This window comes from Callorhinus ursinus, unplaced genomic scaffold (genome assembly GCF_003265705.2).
Source record: "Callorhinus ursinus isolate GAN/ISIS: 27379988/994484 unplaced genomic scaffold, GSC_fseal_2.0 scaffold110, whole genome shotgun sequence".
In the NCBI taxonomy this organism is placed as follows: Eukaryota; Metazoa; Chordata; class Mammalia; order Carnivora; family Otariidae; genus Callorhinus; species Callorhinus ursinus.
This window is the reverse complement of record NW_027397172.1, coordinates 1272635-1295192: the sequence shown is the minus strand read 5'-3', so window position 1 is coordinate 1295192 and position 22558 is coordinate 1272635. Positions and strand designations below refer to the sequence as shown.

The 22558-nt window shown below is 50.2% G+C and overlaps 2 protein-coding genes across 6 annotated transcripts; both read left to right on the top strand.

The window, feature by feature from the left end:
- Window positions 1–2134: 2134 nt before the first annotated feature.
- On the top strand, window positions 2135–3348 carry VPREB3 (V-set pre-B cell surrogate light chain 3). Its single transcript, XM_025857322.2, has 2 exons — window positions 2135–2239; window positions 2891–3348. Exons 1-2 carry the CDS (start codon window positions 2191–2193, stop codon window positions 3205–3207), a joined length of 366 nt encoding a protein of 121 aa, XP_025713107.1. The 5' UTR covers window positions 2135–2190; the 3' UTR covers window positions 3208–3348.
- A 607-nt stretch (window positions 3349–3955) lies between these two features.
- Window positions 3956–12542, top strand: ZNF70 (zinc finger protein 70). 5 transcript variants are annotated; one of them, XM_073889582.1, is made up of 2 exons: window positions 3956–3974; window positions 7866–12542. In XM_073889582.1, exon 2 carries the CDS (start codon window positions 7942–7944, stop codon window positions 9286–9288), a length of 1347 nt encoding a protein of 448 aa, XP_073745683.1. In that variant the 5' UTR covers window positions 3956–3974; window positions 7866–7941; the 3' UTR covers window positions 9289–12542. The 5 variants fall into 5 exon arrangements, with proteins under 5 accessions (XP_073745683.1, XP_025713130.1, XP_073745684.1 ...); XM_025857345.2 differs by lacking the exon at window positions 3956–3974 and adding an exon at window positions 4777–4903; XM_073889583.1 differs by lacking the exon at window positions 3956–3974 and adding an exon at window positions 4818–4836.
- Window positions 12543–22558: the final 10016 nt, after the last annotated feature.

Here is a 22558-nt window from a genome sequence, read left to right as displayed (position 1 = left end):
TTCTTTCTTTCTTTCTTTCTTCTTTCTCTCTCTCTCTTTCTTTCTTTCAAGTAAACTCCACACCCAGTGTGGGGTTTGAACCCTGAGATTAAGAGTTGCATGCTCTACCGAGTGAGCCAGCCAGGTGCTCCTTAAACGTGGTAACACTTTAAAGTGCTACCTTGGTGCTCAGGATGCAGGAGGTGCTCAGAATCAGCACTGTGCAAACAAGCAGTGTTTCGCAGATTTATTTAAACACAGGACACTTTCTTCCCAGGACACCACTGTCACTGGGGCCCTGTGTCCTGCAGAGCACAGCTCAGGAGGGGCTGCAACCATATTCCGGAAGAATGTCCATGCCAAGCCCTGGAGCCTCAGCTAACAACCATCACTGTTGTCCCAAGGGTTCATTTTCACTGCTGCCATAACAGAGTCTTTGATCTTGAGGGTTTTGGAGATGCCCTAAGGAGATGTTAGAAACAGAATGGGACCCGTTGGAGGGGGGCTTTATAACCTCCCCCAAGGGAGCTTTTAAAGCTTTGAGTTAATGAGAGCGCACCGTTTTAATTACTTTTATTATTATTTAGGTATGCTAAGGCCAGCAGACCAGGAGATTGCCATTGAGAAGACAGTTTGTTCCCCACAGATCTCTAGGGGATGGGGTGTGCCGCACCGCAGAGGGACACATGGGGAAGCATCCGGCAGGTCAGCAGGCAGAGGGCGAGAGGGAGCCTTGTGGTTTCTGAGGGAAAGAACAGGTGAGGCAGAGTGAGCAGGCTCCAGAGTGGCTAGTTTGAATAATTCCAGGGCTCTGGGGCATAGGGGCTGCCCCTGGTTGTCAGGTACCTGGCCCTTGGTGACTAAGGCAGGAGGACAGTAGCCCAGAGTATGAGAGCCATAGAAGAGGTGGTTAGGGGTGTGGGCTCTGGATTGGTTTGCATTTCACAAATACCCGCTCAGGTGAATTATTTACTATCTCTAGGAACTGGCTAGCCCTGGGAGGGTCAGTCCCTCCAAGGTCAGCAAGGCCCCAGATATCAAAGCATCAAAATACAGAAAATGCAAGGCATGATCAATACACGCACTGTGCCTGGCACTGAGCAAATAAATCCCATCTACTTCTTCACACCCCTCGGGCTGGCACTATGCTCATCTTCATTTTCCAGAGGGGGTAAGGAACTCGGCTGCAGTTGTGTAGTTAAAGAGGATCTGAGATCCACGTTTGAACCCCAACTTGGGAAGTCAGGTCCTCCACCCATCTGGCAGATTAAAGGGACTGACCATGTCAGGTGTTGGCGAGGGTATCTCTGGACTTCTCCTACCTGCTGGTGGCAGTGCAGATCGGTACAACCATGTGGGGGACACTGGTAGTATCTACTAAAGCTAAATGTACATTTTCCCTCCGCCCAGCAACTCCAGTCCTGGGTGTCTACCAGAAGAAATGAGAACACAGGTGCATCAAAGACACTGACAGGGATGTTCACAGCAGTTTTATTTGTAATGGCTAAAGACTGGAAAGCACCCAAATGTGTGCTAACAGAAGAATGGAGAAGCTGTGGATACGCTGTGGTTTATCCACATGTAACTATGAGAATGAATTAGACATTGCTGCATACATATGGATGACTCTCCTAATGTTGAACAGAAGAAGCAGGAGCAAAAGGAACGCACTGTCATTCCACTTAGAGTTGGTGTTCTAGAGCAAGCAAAACGGATCTAAGTGATTGAAGTCAGAATGATGGTTACCCTTGGGGTGAGAGAGCCTGTTACTGATGGGGATGGCACATGAGGGAGCCTTCTGGGGAGATGGAAACATTCTAAATCGTCATCTGGGTAGAGGTTGCGGGGGTGGAGACATATATATATATATCTGTATAAATAAAATCATTAAGCCATACACTTAAAATCTATGCACCTTATCCTACAGGAGTCACACCTCAGTAAAAAAGCATCTGCCTGCTATAACTGCATGTGTATGTGTGGATTTCTAGACTCCTGTTCTCAGAGGGCCCTGTGGAGCCAGGATCCCGACATTTGGGAAGATAAGGCCCGGCTGTTGGGCCCCAGCCACTATACCCCCATGCTCCCACCTCTAGTCAATGGGTTGATTTGCATGCCTTGTCATGGTCCAGGGGCTTCCCCTGCCTGTGCTCTGAAGCACCTGGAGGACTTCCAACAGAACAACTCCTGTCTGCCTTCCTGCCTCTAGCCATGGCCTGCTGGCATCTGGCCCTCCTTCTGACTGGGGCCCTCCTGTCCGGTGAGCTCCCCCTAGGCCTGGCTCACCTGGGGTGGGGTGGGGGATGGTACTGGCTCCAGAAGGCCCCTGCAAGGAAGCAAATCAATGTGGGTAGTGGGAGGGTTCTAGAAGGGGCATTAAGGTGGAGGGGAGAACTGGCTACAGGTGGCTCTGCCCTAGACCTGGGGCAAGTCACTTCTCTGTGTGGGCCTCAGTTTCCCCATTTGTGAATGACCAGATTGTTAGGATCCCTTCAGGTTCTGATTCTTTGGGGACTCAGAAGAGATTGGAAGTGGTCGGTCACCTTTTTAGTTTTTCACATGGGAAGCTATCCCGAGGTGGGACGGCCCAGGAGGCTTCCTGGTGGTGGTAGCCAGAGTCTGGAAGAGCCAGTGTGACTGAGGGGTAAGGAATGGGGGTGGGCAGAGAAGAGCCCAGAGGCCACCAGTCCCATACTCTGAACTCTAGGTGCTCAACTGAACACAGATTCTTGCGAACATAGAACAAAGGAGGACTTAGGGGTTGCCACCTTTGTTCCCCATCCATCTCAATTCCGTGGCACTGGGCTATGAGGCTTTCAGGAGTCAGAGTCTCCTTGGAATCTGACCAGGCCTTCGTGGGGTGGGGACAGGAAGAAAGAAGCCCATGGGTCTCTCTCTCTCTCTCTCTCAGTCTCTCAGCCAGGCTTGGCCCAGCCAGATGCACTGCTGGTCTTCCCAGGCCAGGTGGCCCAGCTCTCCTGCATGCTCAGCCCCCACCATGCCACTGTTGGGGAGTATGGCGTGTCTTGGTATCAGCAACGGGCAGGCAGTGCCCCCCGATACCTCCTCTACTACCGCTCAGAGGACGACTACCACCGGCCGCCTGACATTCCTGCCCGCTTCTCGGCAGCCACAGATGCCGCCCACAATGCCTGCATCCTGACCATCAGCCCCGTGCAGCCTGAGGACGACGCAGATTATTACTGCTCTGTGGGTTACACAACCTAGGGGTGAAGTGTAGGATGAGTGCCTCTCGTCTGCCTCTCATTTCTGCACTCTGACCTTGGGCCCCCCTCTTTCTTCAAACCTTGATTTTGCTCCTCTGTAAAATGGGTTAATAATATTAAACCTGTAAAAAATAATATCAAACATGTGAACAATAACTATTCGGAGGGCCATAAAATTCCTGCTGAAAAAGTGACTGGGAGTGTGGGGGTAGGGATTCTGGGGATTGTTACAGAAGAGGAAGCACCTGAGACCCTTGGGGGAGGGCCCAGCCTCTCTACTGGCCCCTAGGGGGCTTAGACTGGTGGCCCGGGCTTCCTGTGACCTGAGGAGCTGGAGGAAGAGAAAAAGGAACCAGCTCCTAGCTCTGCATGGCTGGTTGTGGTTCAGTGCTCAAGGGGTGACTGGACAGGGTCCTCATGGAGCCCAGGCTGCTAGCATGGGGGCCGAGGGGAGCCCCTGCTTACTCCTTGATAGGGCAGGAAGGCAGGTGTGAGTATGCATGTGGTGTGGGGGCACTCAGAGGCACCCCTGGGCTTAGACGGAGGATTTTTTTTTTTAAAAGATTTTGTTTATTTATTTGAGAGAGAGAATGAGAGAGAGAGAGTACATGAGAGGGAGGAAGGTCAGAGGGAGAAGCAGACTCCCTGCTGAGCAGGGAGTCCGATGCGGGACTCGATCCTGGGACTCCAGGATCATGACCTGAGCCGAAGGCAGTCGCTTAAGCAACTGAGCCACCCAGGCGCCCAGACGGAGGATATTGATTGCAGGTGGGCAGCATCTCTCCAGTTAGGAATGTGTGTTCTACTGATCCCGTGATAGGGCTGTGCCCCCCTCCCCCACCAGTTCTTCCACAGGGAAGGTTGTACCTGAGCAGCTGCACCGAGTGGGGAACACTGGGTGGAAGAGCAATCCTTATTAGAAGCAGAGCTGAGCGTCTGGGTTGGGAGGGGCGGGGCTCAAGAACACACTCTTCTTCCCTCCCGGTTCCTTATGTCTGGAGGTCATCCCTCACATGCACTGGAGTTGGGGGTCTCCAGGGTCCAGCCTACACTCCCAGCAGTCTCCTGGGCCCTCACTCGGCCCCTTCTCATCTCAGTCTCTGCTGATACCAGCTGGGCAGGCAGGACCGGGGCTACCCAGGAAGGGTGAATCATGCAGGACCTCTGGGCCTGTGCGGGGTGACGGGCTCCACAGCTCTGGGAACCCCTTCCCTTCTCCTGAAGACCCCACCCCCCTCGGCCTCTGGCTCGCCCCCACCCACAGGGCAAGTGCCGCGGGAACTCGGCCGCCTGCCTGCTGCTCTAGGCCCGCCCGCCCTTCCCGGCCTCAGTTGCCTCTTCTGCACTCCCGCCAATGGCTGACCAGCTGTGTTGCCCACGACCAGGATTTGCGTTGGGAAAGGCCCGGGGCCCAGTCCCTGTCCTGGTGCCCCGAGCGGGAGCTGCTACGCGCGCGGACACCAAGCGCCGCAGGAGCACCGAGACGCGGGGACCTCCACGCGGCCTAGAGCGGTCCCGGAAGTGCCCGCGGGCGAGGGGGCGGGGCTCCGGGCTCTCGGGCCGCCGCGGGCTTCGCGTCAGCAGCCGCCGCGGAGCGCGGCCGGGTCGGCCGCGGGTTGGAGCAGCTCAGGTGCGGCCCCGCCCCGCCCGCCCGCGGCCCCGCCCCGGCCCAGGTGAGCGGCCCCGCCCCGGCCCAGGTGAGTGGCTCGGCGTCGGCCGGTGTGACCACCTGTCCCTCCGGTGGCCTGGGGTGTGGGCGTCCCTCATCGGTGGGAAGCATGTAGGGGCTCCCGCATCGCCGCTCGGGCGGCGTGTGCGTGTCCGCAGCCGCTCGCGGGCTTCCAGCCAGGAAGCCCTGCGGACCGAGGGTCTCCAGGGTGCCCAGGCCCTGAGGGCTCCCCGAAGGAAAGGGTGACGGATGCAGGAGGAGCCGAGGAAGGCCCCGAGAGAGGTGGGAAGGTGGGGTTCCAGACCTTTGAATCTTCGGTCCAAAAATATTTAAAACGTTGAGGACAGATAAAGAATTGCCAACTTTATAAACAGAGTGGAGACTTCAGCATGTAGGTGGTCCATAGTGGGAATGGAAAACCCCTAAGGAGGGAACCTTGGAAACACCAGGATTTAACAGGTGGGTGGAAGAAGAGTTGCAATCACAGATACCAAGAAAAGGGGATCAGAGAGCATTAAAACTGGGGGGGGGGGTAAGGGAGAGGACTTTCAGAAATGAAGGGAATAAAGAGCAGGTGGTGGGAAGGGGGCTGGGGGGTTCAAAACTTTGAGGCGTTCAGGTAGGCAAGGTGGGTTTAATGAAGGGGTGGATCCGTATTATCACATCTTCCAGGTTTTCAAGAGAAAGCGTGAAACCTACAGAGTTTCCAATATTGGCAGCTAAGTCAAACAAAAAGAAAAGGTTCCAACTCTTTTCGAGCCAAACAAAACGTGTCTGTGGCAGGATCCCCAGGCTGCCAATTTGCAACTTCTGAAATGAAAGGTTTTGAGAAGGGAGCTATTGGTGAGCACGGCCAAAAGGGGTGGGAAAGTGAGGGCTGAGAAGAGAGGGATTGGCCATAAGGAGGTCACTGGATGCAAGAGCTGAAGATGCTGAAGTCCCAGCTGAAATTGGAAACCTGAAATTTGTCTTCGTGCGGTACACAGTCCTATGATTTTCTTTGGCAACATTTAACATCTTAGGAGGAATTGACGGAGAACGTTGGTATTTGGCAGTTGGTTGCAGCAGGGCAGGAAGGTGAGGAACGTGATGCTGGTCAGAGTCTATAGTTCGATCCATGATAGAGTCTAAGCTAGACGGGGAAGGGTGGACTAGAAGAGAGAACCAGAGCGAAACTGGTGGGTTGTTAGACCTGATGAGATCAATCTAGAGAACCTGAAGGACTGGAGATTATGGTTGCTGAAGAGGGAGGGAAAGGGAGTTAAGTGGTCAAAGAATTTTTGAGAATACTTCAGTTCTGTGCTTCTTTTCACACCTGGCCTTTTTACTGCCTTATAATTCATTTAAAAAAAATCATTTCCAAGTAGGAATGAGTTAGGCAGGGGGAGTGAGAGAGGGAGAAGCAGGCTTTCTGCGGAGCAGGGAGCCTGACGCGGGGCTCGATCCCAGGACCCTGTCGTCATGATTGAGCCGAAAGCAGACGCTTAACGACTGAGCCACCCAGGCGCCCCAACTTAGTGTGTTTTTTGAGCTGCTTAACTATCTGTGTTTCAGTGTACTGCTAATAGTACCTTTGTATAGAGTTGTGAGGATTAAATGCAAATGTGCTTATAGAAGGTCTAGTAATGCCTAACACATAGTAGATGCTCCATAAACATGAGCTGTTATCATTATCATGGTACCTGGGGTTTCCCTTTAGCTTGCATGGCCATTTCTGAATGGGGTCCTGAGGGGCTCCCTCAGAGGCCACCACAGTGGGATGGGGGTGTTCCAGGATCCGTCCATGTCCATATGAAAACAACCCCCATCAACTGGAGCAGCTCTGCTTTTGTCTTTTATTTATTTATCTCTCCCAGACGATTTATTTGAATAAAGAGTTCTGTGCTCTCCTTCCCTCAAAACTGATGTGGCCATCAGTTCTAGCACAAAACCAAGTGGCTTTTCCTCCAGTCTTGTGTTTATGCAACCAATGTGTGTGGAGATTGTCCTGTTGTGCTGGGGGCTGGGGCTGGGGCTGGGGGCTCCACAATGAAGGGAGCTCTCAGGCAGTGGTGGCAGGAGTCCTGACAGCCCATGTTTGCCATCCAGGATGGTGAGTGCTGTGATGCACACGTGCACTGAGCTCTGCAGGCACTGAGGGGGTGTGCCTGAGATTAGCAGTCTTAGGGTGCAGAAAAGGGGACGTTAGGACTGAGTCTGGGAAGATGGGCCAGTGGCAGTCTGAGAAGAGAGGGGGACCTGTTAGAGGAGGAAGCATTTAGGGCTGTGTGGAAGGAGAGGCTGGAGATGGGGCTGGAAGGGCTAGTGCTGTGAAGGGCTTTGGGAAGGATTTGGGCTGCTGCAAGATCCTGAGACAGATGATCAGGCCTGTGTTTGGGGTATTTGACGCTGGTGTCAATGTAGACAACAGACCTGAGGGAGGAGTAGAAGCTGGAGGCAGGTGGTCATTTGGGAGGTGAGTATGGAAGTAATCCTGGGGAGTTGCCCTGAGGCCTGGGCTGCTGACTGACAGAGAGCCAGAAGCCTCTTAATAAAGCTTCAGGAAATGGACAGACTAGGCGTATGGGGTGAGAGAGGGGGAAGGTCTAGGCTGACTCCCAGGGTTGTGGCTTGGGCACCAGGCTGGAGGGGGTGCAGCTAACCTAGTATAGAAGGGAAGTTTGCGCTCTCTCCAAAACCCCCATCCCCAAGGTCCTCCATTAGCCAGAATCTTGCCCCCTTTCCACAATGGCCCCACTCCTGCTCTCGTCTACCTTTCTGAGCACCTTCAGTCTTTAGATTCTAGACCCCATGGTGTAGCACTTGATTCTGTCTGTCTGTCTTTTTTGTAGTTGTTTCTGATCAATCAGACTTGTCCCTAACTCAGTGGGGATCATCTCAAGGGCAAGCTTGTATCTCATTTTGTCTTGTCCAGGAAAGATTCTGGCCCAGGAAGGAGGTATGTACTAGGTGCTTGATTTGACAATCAATATCCCTTGTTTTCTTCTCAGATTGGGAGAACAGTGTGTCCTTAAGAAGACTATCTTTCAAGAAATACAGTCACTGGGGGGTGATACTAGAGTCACAATGGAGGTTCCCCCAGCAGCCAAGTTTGATGAGACCTTTGTGTTTGAGGACGGCTTAGAGATGCAGCAAGAATTCTTCCCAGAGGAAGACCTGGGGGACCCTTTTCTTCAGGAAAGAGGTTTAGAGCAAATGGCTGTTATTTATAAGGAGATCCCTCTCGGGGAGCAAGACGAGGAACATGATGATTATGAGGGCAATTTCAGTCTGTGCTCAAGTCCTGTTCAGCATCAGAGTACCCCCCCAGTAAACAGATCCCAGGATGATGAAATCTTCAACCCAACCTTCTTCCAGAAATCAGACCTTAGTATGTGTCCGATAATCCACAGTGGAGAGGAACCCAATAAACACAGTTGTGAGAAGGCAGGCAGGGCACACTCAGGACCTAACGAACCTCACAGAACTGCGCCACCTGCAAAACCCTATGCGTGTCGGGAATGCGGGAAGGCCTTCAGCCAGAGCTCACACCTTCTCAGGCACCTGGTGATTCACACCGGGGAGAAGCCCTACGAGTGCTGTGAGTGCGGGAAGGCCTTCAGCCAGAGTTCACACCTTCTCAGACATCAGATAATTCACACTGGGGAGAAGCCCTACGAATGTCGGGAATGCGGAAAGGCCTTTCGCCAGAGCTCAGCCCTCACACAACACCAGAAAACCCACACTGGGAAGAGACCGTATGAGTGTAGGGAATGTGGGAAAGATTTCAGCCGGAGCTCAAGTCTCAGAAAACATGAGAGAATCCACACAGGAGAGAAACCTTATCAGTGTAAGGAATGTGGGAAATCCTTCAACCAAAGCTCCGGCCTGAGCCAGCATCGGAAAATCCATACCTTGAAGAAGCCTCACGAATGCGCTCTCTGTGGGAAAGCCTTTTGTCACAGGTCCCACCTCATTCGGCACCAGAGGATTCACACTGGGAAGAAACCTTACAAATGTGAAGAGTGTGGGAAGGCCTTCAGCCAGAGCTCCAACCTCATTGAACATCGCAAGACCCACACTGGCGAAAAACCCTACAAATGCCATAAGTGTGGGAAAGCCTTCAGCCAGAGCTCCTCCCTCATCGAGCACCAGCGCATCCACACTGGGGAGAAGCCCTATGAGTGCGGCCAGTGTGGGAAGGCCTTCTGCCACAGCTCTGCCCTGATTCAGCACCAGAGAATCCACACTGGGAAGAAACCCTACGCGTGCAACGAGTGTGGCAAAGCCTTCCGGCACAGGTCAGCCCTTATTGAGCACTATAAAACCCACACCAGAGAGAAGCCCTATGAGTGTAACAAATGTGGCAAGTCCTTCAGGGGAAGCTCACATCTTATTCGGCATCAGAAAATCCATGCTGGGGAGAAGCTCTAGAAGGAGGCGCTCACACCAAAGCTTGAAACCCTTTCCCGGATGGAACCCACACCCCATCGCCTTGTCTGTAAGACCCCACCCACCTCCCTGATCCCAGGGCCGAATGGAAACGTGCTATCCCCAGAGCTTCTGGCCACCCACGCTGGCAGCCAGGTCCCCTCGTTCCCCCCACCCTGCCCAGGCACCCCACACGCAGCAGGTTTACTGAATGGGAGGGAGGGTGGAGTAATGGGAAGGCCGCTGAATCAGAGGCACACCCAAAAAGAGACCTGGCCTCTGATTTGACTCCCAAGCCTGTGAAATTGAGTTTTGCCATCTCTTCGCCTTTGTTAAAATCCAGAAGAATAAACACCAGAGGGAGAAAGTTGAGTTAAATGTACAAATATGTCAGATGAACTCTCTAACGTCAGCTGCAGTCTGGCACTTTGAGAAGACAGAACTGTGCTCACAGTCTGAATCCACTAAAGAAAAATGAATCTGAAAGTAGCTATGTTAACAGCAAAATGGAATCTTCCACCTGGCTTGGGCACTGGTGGGGACAACCAAAACAGGTTACAGAAGAGAGGGAGGGTCTGGAAGGATTCATTCTGGGTTGGGGAAGGGAGTGGCGAGCCCCTGGTGTGGTCTCTTAATCCCTGTTCTGGGTTAGAGTAAGGGTGGTTTCTGGCAGATGGCCTTCACAGGACAGTAGAGGTTTGGTCCTGTAGGCCAGAGGACATTTGACCTTGGCTTTGACTCAGCCTGGCATAAGGCATCAGTGCCCTCCAGTTATAACCCCTCCACAAGACCTAGGGCTCCCGAGACCACAGTGTGCCTTGGTTGGCACCGTTTCTGGTCTGGGTGCTCTGCAGCCACCTCTCTGCTCTCCAGTGCTGGGGGACCTAGGAAGCAGGGCAATTCAGTCAGAGGTCCCAGTTCATTTTCCAGGTCTGCCCCTCCTACTTGTGTGATCTTGAAGAAGCTCCAACGCTCTGTTTCCCTATCTATGAGATGGGGATATTGGGACCTGGCCAACTCCTGTTCAGAATGAAACCACCCATGAAGTGCTTTGGCAACTGGCAGTTGAGGATGGAGACCCAGAGGGACCCTTGCCCCACCCAGAGATCTATTTCCTAAAGGCTGGAAAGGCATCCCTGCTGTTCCCCGGATGGCAGGGCCTGCAGCCCACCCTCTCGTTGAACCGGGGCTTAGGCTTTTCTTCACTCCCTCCAGCCTGTATACTGGGCTGTGGATGCCCTTTGGGGCCACCTCCCAGACAGGGACCCTTTCCAGATGCCATCCTGAACCTCTCCCCAGAAGCAGTGTGGTCTGTGTGGTCTGTGTCCCCATACTTCTGTCCTCTCCTCAGGCATTGTTCAAAAAGTACCATTGTCTATTGCCTGCCTAGACCAATTCAGTCGGCATCCCCAGAGGTGGGGCTCAGACAGTGGTGTGTTTTTAAAGCTCCCCAGTGATTAGAATGTTCCAGTAGGTAGCCAGGATGTGAGCCCTATGCTAGGCATCTTGCAACCCCAGCATCTCCCAAATGTCAGGCCTGCTTGCCATGAGCAGAGTTTGAAGGTGGCCATTCTGTCTCAGTCCCCATGCCTCCCATCCGCCAGGAATGGGCTCAGGCTGTGCAGTGTCTGGTGGTTGAGAGGTGTTTGTCCCAAGTCCTCAGGCCTTCATGTAGCCACCGGGATCTCTTTGGTACTGCCTTCCCCCAGGCTCCTCAGAGGCAGACTGAGCGATTCTGAAGTTTTCCAAAAGTTTATATCTGGAATCCCATTACCCCCATCATGGGAATACTGGCTATTTCAGCTAATCAGAAGCTCAGCTTGGTGGTCATATATAGTTTTGATGAATAAAAATGGACAAGTAATTGTTACTTAGCAAGTGGAGCTTGGCAGGCTGGAGATTTTAAAAGGCCAGGTCTCCGGCTGGGGGGATGATAGTGGGCGTCCCAGCCATGAGGACAGCAGCCACTCCTGTCCAGCTCCTCTCTGTTGCGTGAATGTGTGAAACCTTGAGCCAGCACCTGGGTCTCCTAGAACCTACCATACCACCAGCTAGACTGGCCTGACTGGCTGGCCCCGGGCATTGTCTGCATGTGGCCTGCGCTGCAGGTCTTCAGTCACTTACTAAGAGTGCAGAGAGAATTGAGACCCCTGCTCGGCGTGGGTGGGAGAGCAGCCCCCTCCCCAAGATCTACCTCCTCGCGCCCCCGCCCCCCATTCGGCCTCACCTTGGCCAGGCCTGACCTTATCCGGCAGTCATTGATTTCCTACCTTTGATGTCTCTCTCCGTGTGCTTCTGCACACCCTAGCCAAATTAATTTTCTTAAAGCATCTCTTTGCACATGCCACCACGCTCCTTAAAGCCAACCCTCAGGGGCTTTTCTGCACATAAGCCCCCATTTCAGCCAATCTGGTTTGCTCCTTCTGAACAGACCACAGGGGGTTCACGCCACCCTGCCCAGATGCTCCCCCCCCACCTTCCCTTACCTCATTTTATGCCATTCTTGCATTTTGGAATACGCACTTTCTCCTCCTCCTGGTCCCCCCTCGCCATCTCCTCCTTCCTCTTAACAATTTATGTAACATGGGGATTGAGACCCCCTTTCTGAAGGGTTGACAGATTCTCACATAACCATGGTAGGGCGAGGTACTTTTCAAAGTGTGAGCAGTACCTTCTGTTCACATTCCTTTACTGTTTTACATATTTTTAAATCCTTCAATTTATTTAGGTTCTTGAACAGTGTAATATTACAAGAGAACATCCTGGTAATATTTTAATCATCCTTGGATTTAGTTGTTGTTTTATGTTTGTCTTACATTTTTTTCCTTATGGCAGATGTTGAGTGTTGTAAAGCTCCAACTCTTGATTTTGTTGACTAATCGAATGGTTTTGTCGAAGTGTATGTACTCTGCTCTTTTTTTTTACTTCATATTTTACATTTCTGAAATTATTTAGGTATAGCTAATCATATTTTTAATGTTTCTAGTAAACGCAGGTACTTTGGTCTAGGACTTTTTTCTTAGAGCTTTTTCTGCACTCTGTCAGTTTGACATGTGCACGTTTTTGTTACCATATGAGGAATTTTCTTTTGGCCCAAGTGTTGTTATTTTTTCTATATTTCCAAGTGATGAATGCATAGGTCATTGCTGTTCTTTCTTACTGTGTTGTGGTGTCAACATTTCTAAGTGTCCATAGAACCTACTCTGGGCCTGAAGATATGATCAATTTTTATAAAGCATTTGTGTACTCTCAAGAAATGGGTTTGTACTCCATCAGTTCTATTTGTTAACTTGTTTTTAAATTACTTTATTCAAATTCATACTTCCTCTGTTGTTTACAGTTCTTAACTTGGGTCTGCAGACTGCCTAGGAGTCCGTGAGCGCGCAGGTTTATTTTAGAGGCAGCATGGAGGAATGGAACAAAACTGGGTGGTTACATGTGTGAAAGAATTGTTTGGGGCTGGGAGTTGGGGGACCTGTAGCATTCACCACATTTTGGAAAGGCTCTGTGAGCCCCAAAATAGTTAAGAACACTCATTGACATGATCAAATCATAGTCTGATTTTGTGTTTTTTACTTTATTTCTGTTTCACTTAAATTTGCTTCTGTTTTATGTTCGTTGTTGCAATGTTAGATGTGCACTTTCTCAAACCCTTTTTGAGAAATAGGGTTATCATTAAGTAAGTACTAGGATATTTGGAGCATATATATTTAATAGTAATATATTGAAAAAATTGTGCCTTTTAGTGCCCTTTGCCTCTTTTAATTCTTCTAGCTTGAATTTTTCTTTTCCAGATACCATAATTGAAGCCCCTTGCTTTTTTCAATTTGCATCTATCTGCATGAGAGTTGATTTTGCTCAGCATTTTCAAAATTTGTGTATATATTTTGCTGTATAACTTATAAACAGCAAAGTGTTGGATTTTATTTTCTGATTCTTTCTGTAATTTTTCTTTTTATGCAAGAAGTTCTCATATCAATTTAGAGTAAGGCATAATTTATCTTCATACCTCTATTTTAATATAGATGAACTCATTTAACCCAAAAAGGGCATGCTCATTTAATGTCCATCTTTAGGAGTTATTCACCATGTGTGGAATTTTATTTCTGGGGAGGCTGATGGTCTGCCATTGGGCACACCTGCTCCTTCCTGCCTTTGTCAGTGCCAGGCTCTGTCCTGATCCCACTCTTAAAGTCAGCCTCTGGCTTCAGTACTCTTGGCTCTAACGCGGAGGAATGATGCCACCTCACAACCCTGTGGAGCTCAGGGGAGATAGAAATACAAACCTGCATGTCAAACTGGGGGCATAGAGGATTAGTACGCTATTAGTGTTTTGGAATGTTTCTTTAATTTGCTGTTCTTCCTCCCAAAGTTCTTTCAGCATAACTTGGAATAGTATATTGTGGTTTACTTTCTAGAAAACACTGCCAGATGTAGTGAAGAATTAGACTTCACAGATCCATCCCACACTCCCTGAGTGAACGTGTATGGTAATCTGTATGAGAAGCGGGGAACCTGATCTCATAACCCCCATCCCCATCACCTGTGTGTCCCAGGTGGGACCCCTTGTCAGCCCTCCCCCTTCCCCTGTGGTGGTGGGGAGAAGCACTGTCACAATTGCAGAGATTAGAGAATATGGTCACTCTGGCCCCTCCTGTGGCAGGTGGGGAAATGGAGGCCATGACTTAGTGGAAGTGAGGTGCTTTAGTGTCAGATCTACCCGGCAGCCGTGGCAAAGAACAATTTCGGATGTTATGGTGCAGCCTTGGGCAGCTGTTGCCAGGACTTTTCAGTTGGCAAGTGATTTAGTCACCATAGGCGAAGTGAAAACCAAGTAGTCTGTCTGCTCAGAGTTGCTCAGCACTTGTACAAGTGGACGTCCACGTGTACATTTGCCAGAATGCCGATGCACAGAATTACTGGGGGTGGGGAGAGAGAAGCCCTTTTCTCATGGGAGAACTCCATCTTCAGTATCTAATAACCCAGGATGCTGCATCAGAAGGTTGACTGATGAGTGTGGAATTGGGGTGTCAGGACATGGACCTATCCTGCACCACAGGCCACACACTTGCACAACACTCAGAATGCTGGTGGGGGACACACGCTGAAGACCCTCCAGTGTCCATGACCTCCTCCCTGGTGGGTGCCTGCCCTCTGAGGTCCAGAGCGCCTTCTGGTGGCGACTTACAGACACATGAAAGGCTCTTAAAGTGAAGTGTCTTTCAATCCCTGCTTCCTTTCTCCACCACCCTTATTAGCCAGGCTTCATCTTCTCCCTGGGGATTACCAGAAGCACCACCGTTTCTGCCCTCTGGACCTCACTTAGGTCTTCCAGGTCCTGGAACCCCTGAAGTGAGAGAGAGTCACAAGCAACCAAGTAATAATGTGTTAATAATGTGTGTAATCTTCACGTTGCCTCGTCTTTCGGAAAAGGAAGCGGCACCTTGCGTGGTTCTGGATGGGTCTTCTCCTAGGACCACAGGCACCCTCAAAAGTGAAGAGTTGTCCTGGGCTCATGCTGGGGGGCAGCCCCAGTTACCTTCCTGGAGGCTGGTGGCAATTTATGTGGGTCTTATAAATAAAACCCATGGCCTCTCTCTCCTTCTGATGGCCCATCTTGGAGTTCCCTGATAGGGACCTCCCTCTCTGCCCATCTTCCTTTCTAACTGACTGAGCCCTCTAGGGGAGGGACCTGCCACCATGTCCCACAGTGGGCTGGGGACTGGGGCCTGTGCTGTGTGAACAAGACTTACTCCTGTCCGTTCTGCACATCCAGGATGCTTTTCAGTGCTCTATCACCTGTTCTTTTCTCCAGACTTGCCGATTTCAAGCCAAGAGCCAGATACCACCTCCTCTTCTGCCTTCTCATTCACTCATCCCCACCCCAAAAGTCTGGCCCTTAATCTCTTGATGCCACCTTCTCCTGTCATTTGATTGCTCCTACCCGGGGCTGCTACCATCCACTGTGGGCCCACTGCACAGCCCCTTCCCCTGGCCTCCCACCACTGGCCTGACTTCCCTTCTGCCCACTCTCCCTTCAGCAGCCGGAGTAATCGTTCTGACTCTCAGTCTGATGGGGTCACTCCCTTTCTGAAACATCCCCGTTGGTTTCTATGTAAACCTGTGTTGAGGCCAGCCTGTAGGCCCTTCCTGATGTGACACCTCCTCCTCACCCAGGCCCTCCATGCTCCAGCCACACTGAACCCCTGTGTTCCCAAACATGCCTTCCTCTGGTGGGAAGAGCAGAAGGGTGGCCTTCAGGGGGCAGCTGTCTCCCACCCACAGGAAGAACATGGGCTGAACGTGGGCCATCCTTCTCCAGGGTCAGGTATTCTGAGGCCAGGTTCCCCCACTGCGCCCTTCCTGGCCCTGTGCTGTATTCTAGGTGTCAGGTGCAGCTGGACCAGGGAAGAAGGCCAAGTTTAGGGTGAGGGTCAACACTTCGGTTAGTGGAGAATGAGAAGATAAGAGCGGGTCCAAGATAGGGTGACTGTTGTCCTCGATGTCTGACTGTGACACTTGCACATCATAAGACCTGGCATATTTACGTATTTCCTAAAAGTGACTTTACAAGCACCCCAAGCACCCCCAACAAAGGTTTTGCCTGAGCCCTCACCCTCCAGAGCCTATCTCCTGCCCAAGACAGCCAGGGCTCTCAGATCCTCACAGTGACTGAAGCTCACCTCATCCTTGGTTTCTTCCCAGTGTGATGGAACCAGGGGCCAGCAGGAATTTCGAGGTAAAGCCAGTTCATAGAAGAGTGAAGCGGAGAAGAGCCTGGAGTCAGTTTCAAGATTGTAACAAGAGACCTTAGTGTTTTGTGTTCTCAGGCACCGATGTTGAGAAGGCGGGCAGGAGCCTGTTTCCCCAGAGTAACTGGAGCAGGGGAGTGAAAGGAAGGGAGACGAAGAGACCCACCAATCCATGGGGACAGAGGAAAATGGGGCTGGGACAACAGCGGGGTCTCATTGTCTGAGACCTCAGTGCCTTCCAGAGGCTAAGTAGCTGACATGAAGCAAGAGGCCACCAGGGGAGCGCCAGGAGCCTGTCCCGCAGAGCTACCTGGAGCAGGACCCCGCCCACCCGCCTGGTGCTCACCAGCCTGTGGGACCGCCTGCAGCTGCCTCCCCTCCCACCTCTCCACAGGTGCAGATCCAGCACCTCCTTCTGCCCTTTGCTTCAGCCATGCCACTGGTCTGAAGCCAGGCCTCCCTGGGGGAAGCCCGCCGCCAGCTGTGGAGTCACAGGAAGCCAAGCCTGGGGACTCCTACTAGATACATGGGTGCTACCAGATTTTCACACATCTCTGCCAGTAACTGATAGAAGAGGGCTGTGAGTGAAAAAGGCTAGAGAGGACCCGAACGAGACAGCCTCATAGCCATCCATGGAGCAGAGTGTGCCAAGTGCAGAACACACATCCTTTCCAAGGACATATGGAACAAAAGTGCACACATGCTGGGCTAGGCCAAAGTACAGATTATGTTCTTGGAATCCAGCACAGTGATGCTAGAAACCATAAAAATGTAACAGAAAAAGTGGTGCCTCTTCGCCCCCTAGCCAGGATTTACAGGCGGGGACGCCAGCAGTGAGAACATGTTTCCCATACACACTTCAGGCTCTGCTAATTGCGAAGTTTCCATTCCCAAGAGAAGCATGCTTTCTCCAAGGACGCCCCCTTGGCCACTGTGGGCATCTTGTGCCAGTGCACAACAGGCACGGGTGATCAGCCCGTCGGTACTGGGGGCTGGGAGGAATGTGTCTGGAGCAGGACAGTTCATGCCAACTACCCCGCCTCCTTCAGTCAGAAGGGCTCCTGTCCTGGATCCTCCGGAATGGAGATTTGGGTTACCTCACTGGACCACTGGGGTGCTCGCTGAAGGCAAAGGGAGTACAGAACGGGCAGTGGGAGCCAGAAACACCAGCATGAGCTCGCAAACAGGCATAGAAAAGAGTTCCCAGCATTTCTTTCTTTCTTCTACATGAACATACGTGCACTTATTTACTTATTTCCTTTATTTTTAAAGATTTCATTTATTTATTTGACAGAGAGAGACACAACAAGAGAGGGAACACAAGCGAAGGCAGAGGGAGAAGCTGGCTTCCCGTGGAGCAGGGAACCCGATGCAGGGCTCAATCCCAGGACCCTGGGATCATGACCTGAGCCGAAGGCAGACGCTTAATGACTGAGCCACCCAGACGTCTCTACTTATTTACTTTTTAAGATTTTATGTATTCAGCTATTTTTAAAGATTTATTTATTTATTTATTTGAGAGAGAGAATGAGAGAGAGAGCACATGAGAGGGGGGAGGGTCAGAGAGAGAAGCAGACTCCCTGCTCAGCAGGGAGCCCGATGTGGGACTCGATCCAGGGACTCCAGGATCGTGGCCCGAGCCGAAGGCAGTCGCCCAACCAACTGAGCCACTCAGGCGCCCTATTCAGCTATTTTTAGAGAGAGAGAGAGAGCGCAGGCACATGGGGGAGAGGGAGGTGGGGTGAGGGGAGGAGCAGAGGGAGAGAGAAAAGCTCAACCAGGTTCCACGTCCAGTAGAGAGCCCAACACGGGGTGTGTTCTCACAACCCTGAGATCATGACCTGAGCCAAAATCAAGAGTCCGATGCTTAACTGACTGAGCCACCCATGTGCCCCTACTTTTTTTTTTTTTTAAAGATTTTATTTATTTATTTGACAGAGACAGAGACAGCGAGAGCAGGAACGCAAGCAGGGGGACTGGGAGAGGGAAAAGCAGGCCTCCCGCGGAGCAGGGAGCCCGATGTGGGATTCAATCCCAGGACCCTGAGACCATGACCTGAGCCAAAGGCAGACGCTTAACGACTGAGCCACCCAGGCACCCCAGGTGCCCCTACTTTTAAGAGTTTATTTTTTTAAGTTATCTCTACACCCCACATAGGGCTTGAACTCACAATCCTGAGATCAAGAGTTGCCCGCTCGACTAACAGAGCCAGCCAGGTGCCCCTGCATGTATTTATAACAGCCCCCCTCCATCTCCCCCTGCAACCTAACGCTAGATGTATTAATAGTGGATAACCTTCTATTTTGATATCTAAGTTGCAGGATATCGAATGGGTGTGTGTGCGTTGACAAAGATTCTTTCCTTGACCAAACTGTAGTCAGGCTCCTGAACCTTCTCCTAGGCCCATCTGTACACTTCCTTCTAAAATCTGTTTTTGTTTTTGTTTTGTTTCATTTTTAAAGTAGGCTCTACACCCAGTGTGGAGCCCAACACAGGGCTTGAACTCAAGGCCCTGAGATCAAGACCTGAACTGAGATCAAGAATCAGATGCTTTCAGGCTCCCTGCTCAGCAGGGAGTCTGCTTCTCTCTCTGACCCTCCTCCCTCTCATGCTCTCTCTCTATCATTCTCTCTCTCTCTCAATAAATAAATAAAAATCTTTAAAAGAAAGAGTCGTGGCTCAACTGACTAAGCCACCCAGGTGCCCCTAAAATCTGTTTTTTCCCCCAAGATTTATTTATTTTAGAGAGAGAGCATGAGTGGGAAAGGGAGAGGGAGAGAGAGAGAAGCAGACTCCCTGCTAAGCACAGAGCCAACGCAGGGTTCAATCTTACGACCCTGAGATCATGACCTGAGGCGAAATCAAGAGTCGGACGCTTAACTGACTGAGCCGCCCAGGCATCCCATCTAAAACCTGTTTTTCAGCAAGAACTCTCCGAAGTCAATTTTACCAGAATCCCGCACTCTCGATATTGATTGGGTTCCTCATCCTCTGCCATCCCCCAGGTGAGGTCTGATCGCCCTGGCCTGTCTTCAGCAAAGAATCCAGTTAGGTTCGGGTCAGCCAGAATCTGCCTTACCCATGGTGTCCGCTGTTAGTAATCTTCCATCCACTGCCCCTCACCCTGCTCTTTGGTAATAAATGCCCTCTTGTTCATGCTGTGTTTGAACTGAGCCTGGCTTTATGCTAAGTCTCTTTCCCCCTATTGCAGTAGTTCCTGGGTAAAACCTGTTTTTGCCACTTTAATTTGTTGACCTTAAAAATAAGGCAGTCACTGTTACTTTACCAGCAAAAACGGCATTACATAGAGCAGAGAATTATAATTTGGGATAAGTAAGCTATGGCAGAAATCATAGGCTAGTCCAGCAAACAAAGCAGAGGAACATTATTTCATGGAAAAGAAAGAGGAACTTGGGAAGGATTGTTTTAAATGAAAGTCCAATGGAGAAAGTGAGTTCAGGGTGATGGCCATTTTTCACTGCCTGAGTTGCTGGGGTAGTCGGTTTTTTGTAGGAAATTTATTTTTTTTAAAGATTTTATTTATTTATTTGACAGAGAGAGACATAGCGAGAGAGGGATCACAAGCAGGGGGAGTGGGAGAGGGAGAAGCAGGCTTTCCACGGAGCAGGGAGCCCGATGCGGGGCTCGATCCCAGGACCCTGGGATCATGACCTGAGCTGAAGGCAGACGCTTAACGACTGAGCCACCCAGGCGCCCCTTTTTGTAGGAAATTTAATGTACGTCTTTTCCTGTGGGCCTGTAACTGATGATTCTTTCCCCTTGAGGATTCTTCTTTGGGGGGAGCAGGTGGTCTGTAATTGACAACTTTTGAGTCAAGTGGTATGACACCAGAGCTTCCCTCTTCTGGCTTCCCGACTCCATCTCAGTGAGGTTTTCCTTTATCAATTTTCACATTTCCTTCTTTGTGACTAAGATCTTTCTCTGAAAGCATTGCTGATCAAGAGTCAGGTTTTCTTAAATTCATTGGCCTTTTGTCCCTTGGTGCCAGGAAGGACCTTCCCTGGGTGTCATGTGTCACGTTGGAGAGAAATTGTACAAACTGGAAACCTACTGAGATCATGTTCGAGTAACAAGAAGGGGGAGCAGGAGAACTCTCAGGCACTTCCCATCTGTAGTCCGTACTTACTGAGATCATAAGCACTGGAGATCGTCTCCTCCTTGGGTACCTCGTGTTTACAAAGGTTTGACAGCCAACAAGTACAGAATCAAAAGTCACAGGACAATTCCAACTGCATGATGATCCTAAGGTTTCAGAGTCCTGAGACCTAGGTCTGAAAGCAGCCAACTGAAAATATTTGTTAGCACTTATACTGACTTAGGGGAGAAAAGTTCCCTTTGTGGAGGCAAACTTGGAATCACATATGCCTCCTGGAAGTCCCCATTTAAAGCGGCCATGAAAGCAGAATAATGTATGCTGCAAGAGCACCCACTCTTACTTGCAATTAACCAAGTGCATTTGAGACGATGTAATGCAGGCATAAATGTGAAGCAATAGCTGATGAACTCTTTGCAAAACAGCAAAACTTCAAAGACATTTTAAAACAGTATTGTTATCTCAAACTGGAACAGACTGTATTTAATAAAGAAATTCAGAAACCATGAACTTGTGTAAGAATCCAGAGTCATTCAATGGTCCAGATGAAAAAAAGAAACTTCTGTGAATCTGGAACCTTCTATCAGGCCTGGTCTGGATATCTTGGCAAAGTGGTCTCGTCAGATGTCGTCTGCTTCAATTCCAGGTCACCAGATGCTGTGCGAGTCCAGTGAAGGTTTGGTGCTTTCTTTACACATTACATGAATCCAAGAGTCTGTTCCCTGGAGTTCGGTGGCACAAGGGCTGGTTAGCAGTACCTGATAAGGACCTTTCCAGCAAGGTTGAAGAGTCTTTCTGGAGGTTTCTTTTCCAACAGACAAAATCTCCAGGTTGCAAGACATGATGCTTAAGATCTTCATCTCCTGGGAGTGCACGGTGGACAGACTGCTCTACTGAAGCACAGTTACTTTTAACAGAAGCAACTAAACCTTCACAATACCAAAATATATCTTCTATCAATTGTGGGTCAAACGAGACAGGCTCCAAGTGCATTTGATGTCTTGGGACTATCTCAAAGGGTGAGAGTCTACAAGTTCCAAAGGGGGAAGATCTGAGATTTAGAAGGTCCAATGGCAATGCTTTTGGCCATTTATTTCAGGGTCTCTATAAATTTTGCCAGTCACATCTTAATAGTGCCATTAGTGTGTTCAACCAACCCTGAAGATTGAGAATGGTATGCATCATGAAGTGTGGTAAAACCGGCCAAACACACTTGCTGAAGCACCGGGTCGGTAAAATGGGTTCCCTGGTCACCGTGAAGTTCTAGAGGGGTTCCCCTGATAGGGATAATCTTTTCTAAGAGAATTTTAGCTGCAGAAGAAGCAGCGGTCTCTCTACAAGGGACGAGTGAGAAATCATACAAACCATGACTAAAACATATTCCTATCCACGAGACTGGGGAAGCTGTAGAAATCCATTTTCCGAACTTCTACTGGTCCAATGGGCAGTTCAATGTGTCTGGGAGCAGTTTAAACAGGGTTCCCCAGACTGTACTTTGGACAGTTGGGACAAGTGAGGTAGGCAGTTTCTACAGCCTTATTAATATTTCCCCGCCAATATTGGGGAATGCCAATATTCATGAATGCCATAATTTTGTCAGTGCACCAATGGTTTGTATGTACAGTTAGAGGTAGTGGAAAATTTAGCATTTCTGATCAGGCCGGATTGTTATTTCACCCAAATCAGAGTTCTCATGTTTATAAATCAAACAGCTATTAGATTTCCAATTTCGTTTTTCCTTTTTTAGGGCCAATTGCTGGGTGTCAGTTTTTCCAAATTATCATTTGGGAAAACATCTCTTTGGACCATGACAGAGGTTTGGCTATTGCTTTTCTCTCCTTTGTTTTTTTTTAGAGAGAGAGTACACATGCAGGGCAGGGGGAGGAGCAGAGGGAGAGAGAGAATCCCAAGCAGACTCCCTGCCAAGGGCGGAGCTTCACACAGGGCTCGATCCCACAACCCCGAGATCATGACCCGATCCTAAATCAAGAGTCAGATGCCCAACCAACTAAGCCACCCAGGTGCCCCAGGAGAGAGAGAATCTTAAGCAGGCTCCACACCCAGCAAGGAGCCCAATGAGGGGCTCAACCTCACAACACTGAGGTCATGATCTGAGCAGAAATCAAGAATAGAACGCTTAACCTACTGAGCCACCCAGGCACCCCTTGGCTGGCTTCTTTGATTACCATTGTCAAATTCTAGAAAATTATTTCCCCCTTTTGATATTTCCTAAGAAATCTTGGCTCCCAAAATGATGAGGAGCAGAACTGAGGAGAAAAGGGTGGGCATCTCTCAAAGGACCTAAGCAAAAGGGGATAGGTTCTGAGATAGGAAGCTTTCAAGGCTTATTAGAGCCCCCCCACTGTTTGAACTGCTTCAGTACTCTGAGGCAGAAGCTGCTTTATAG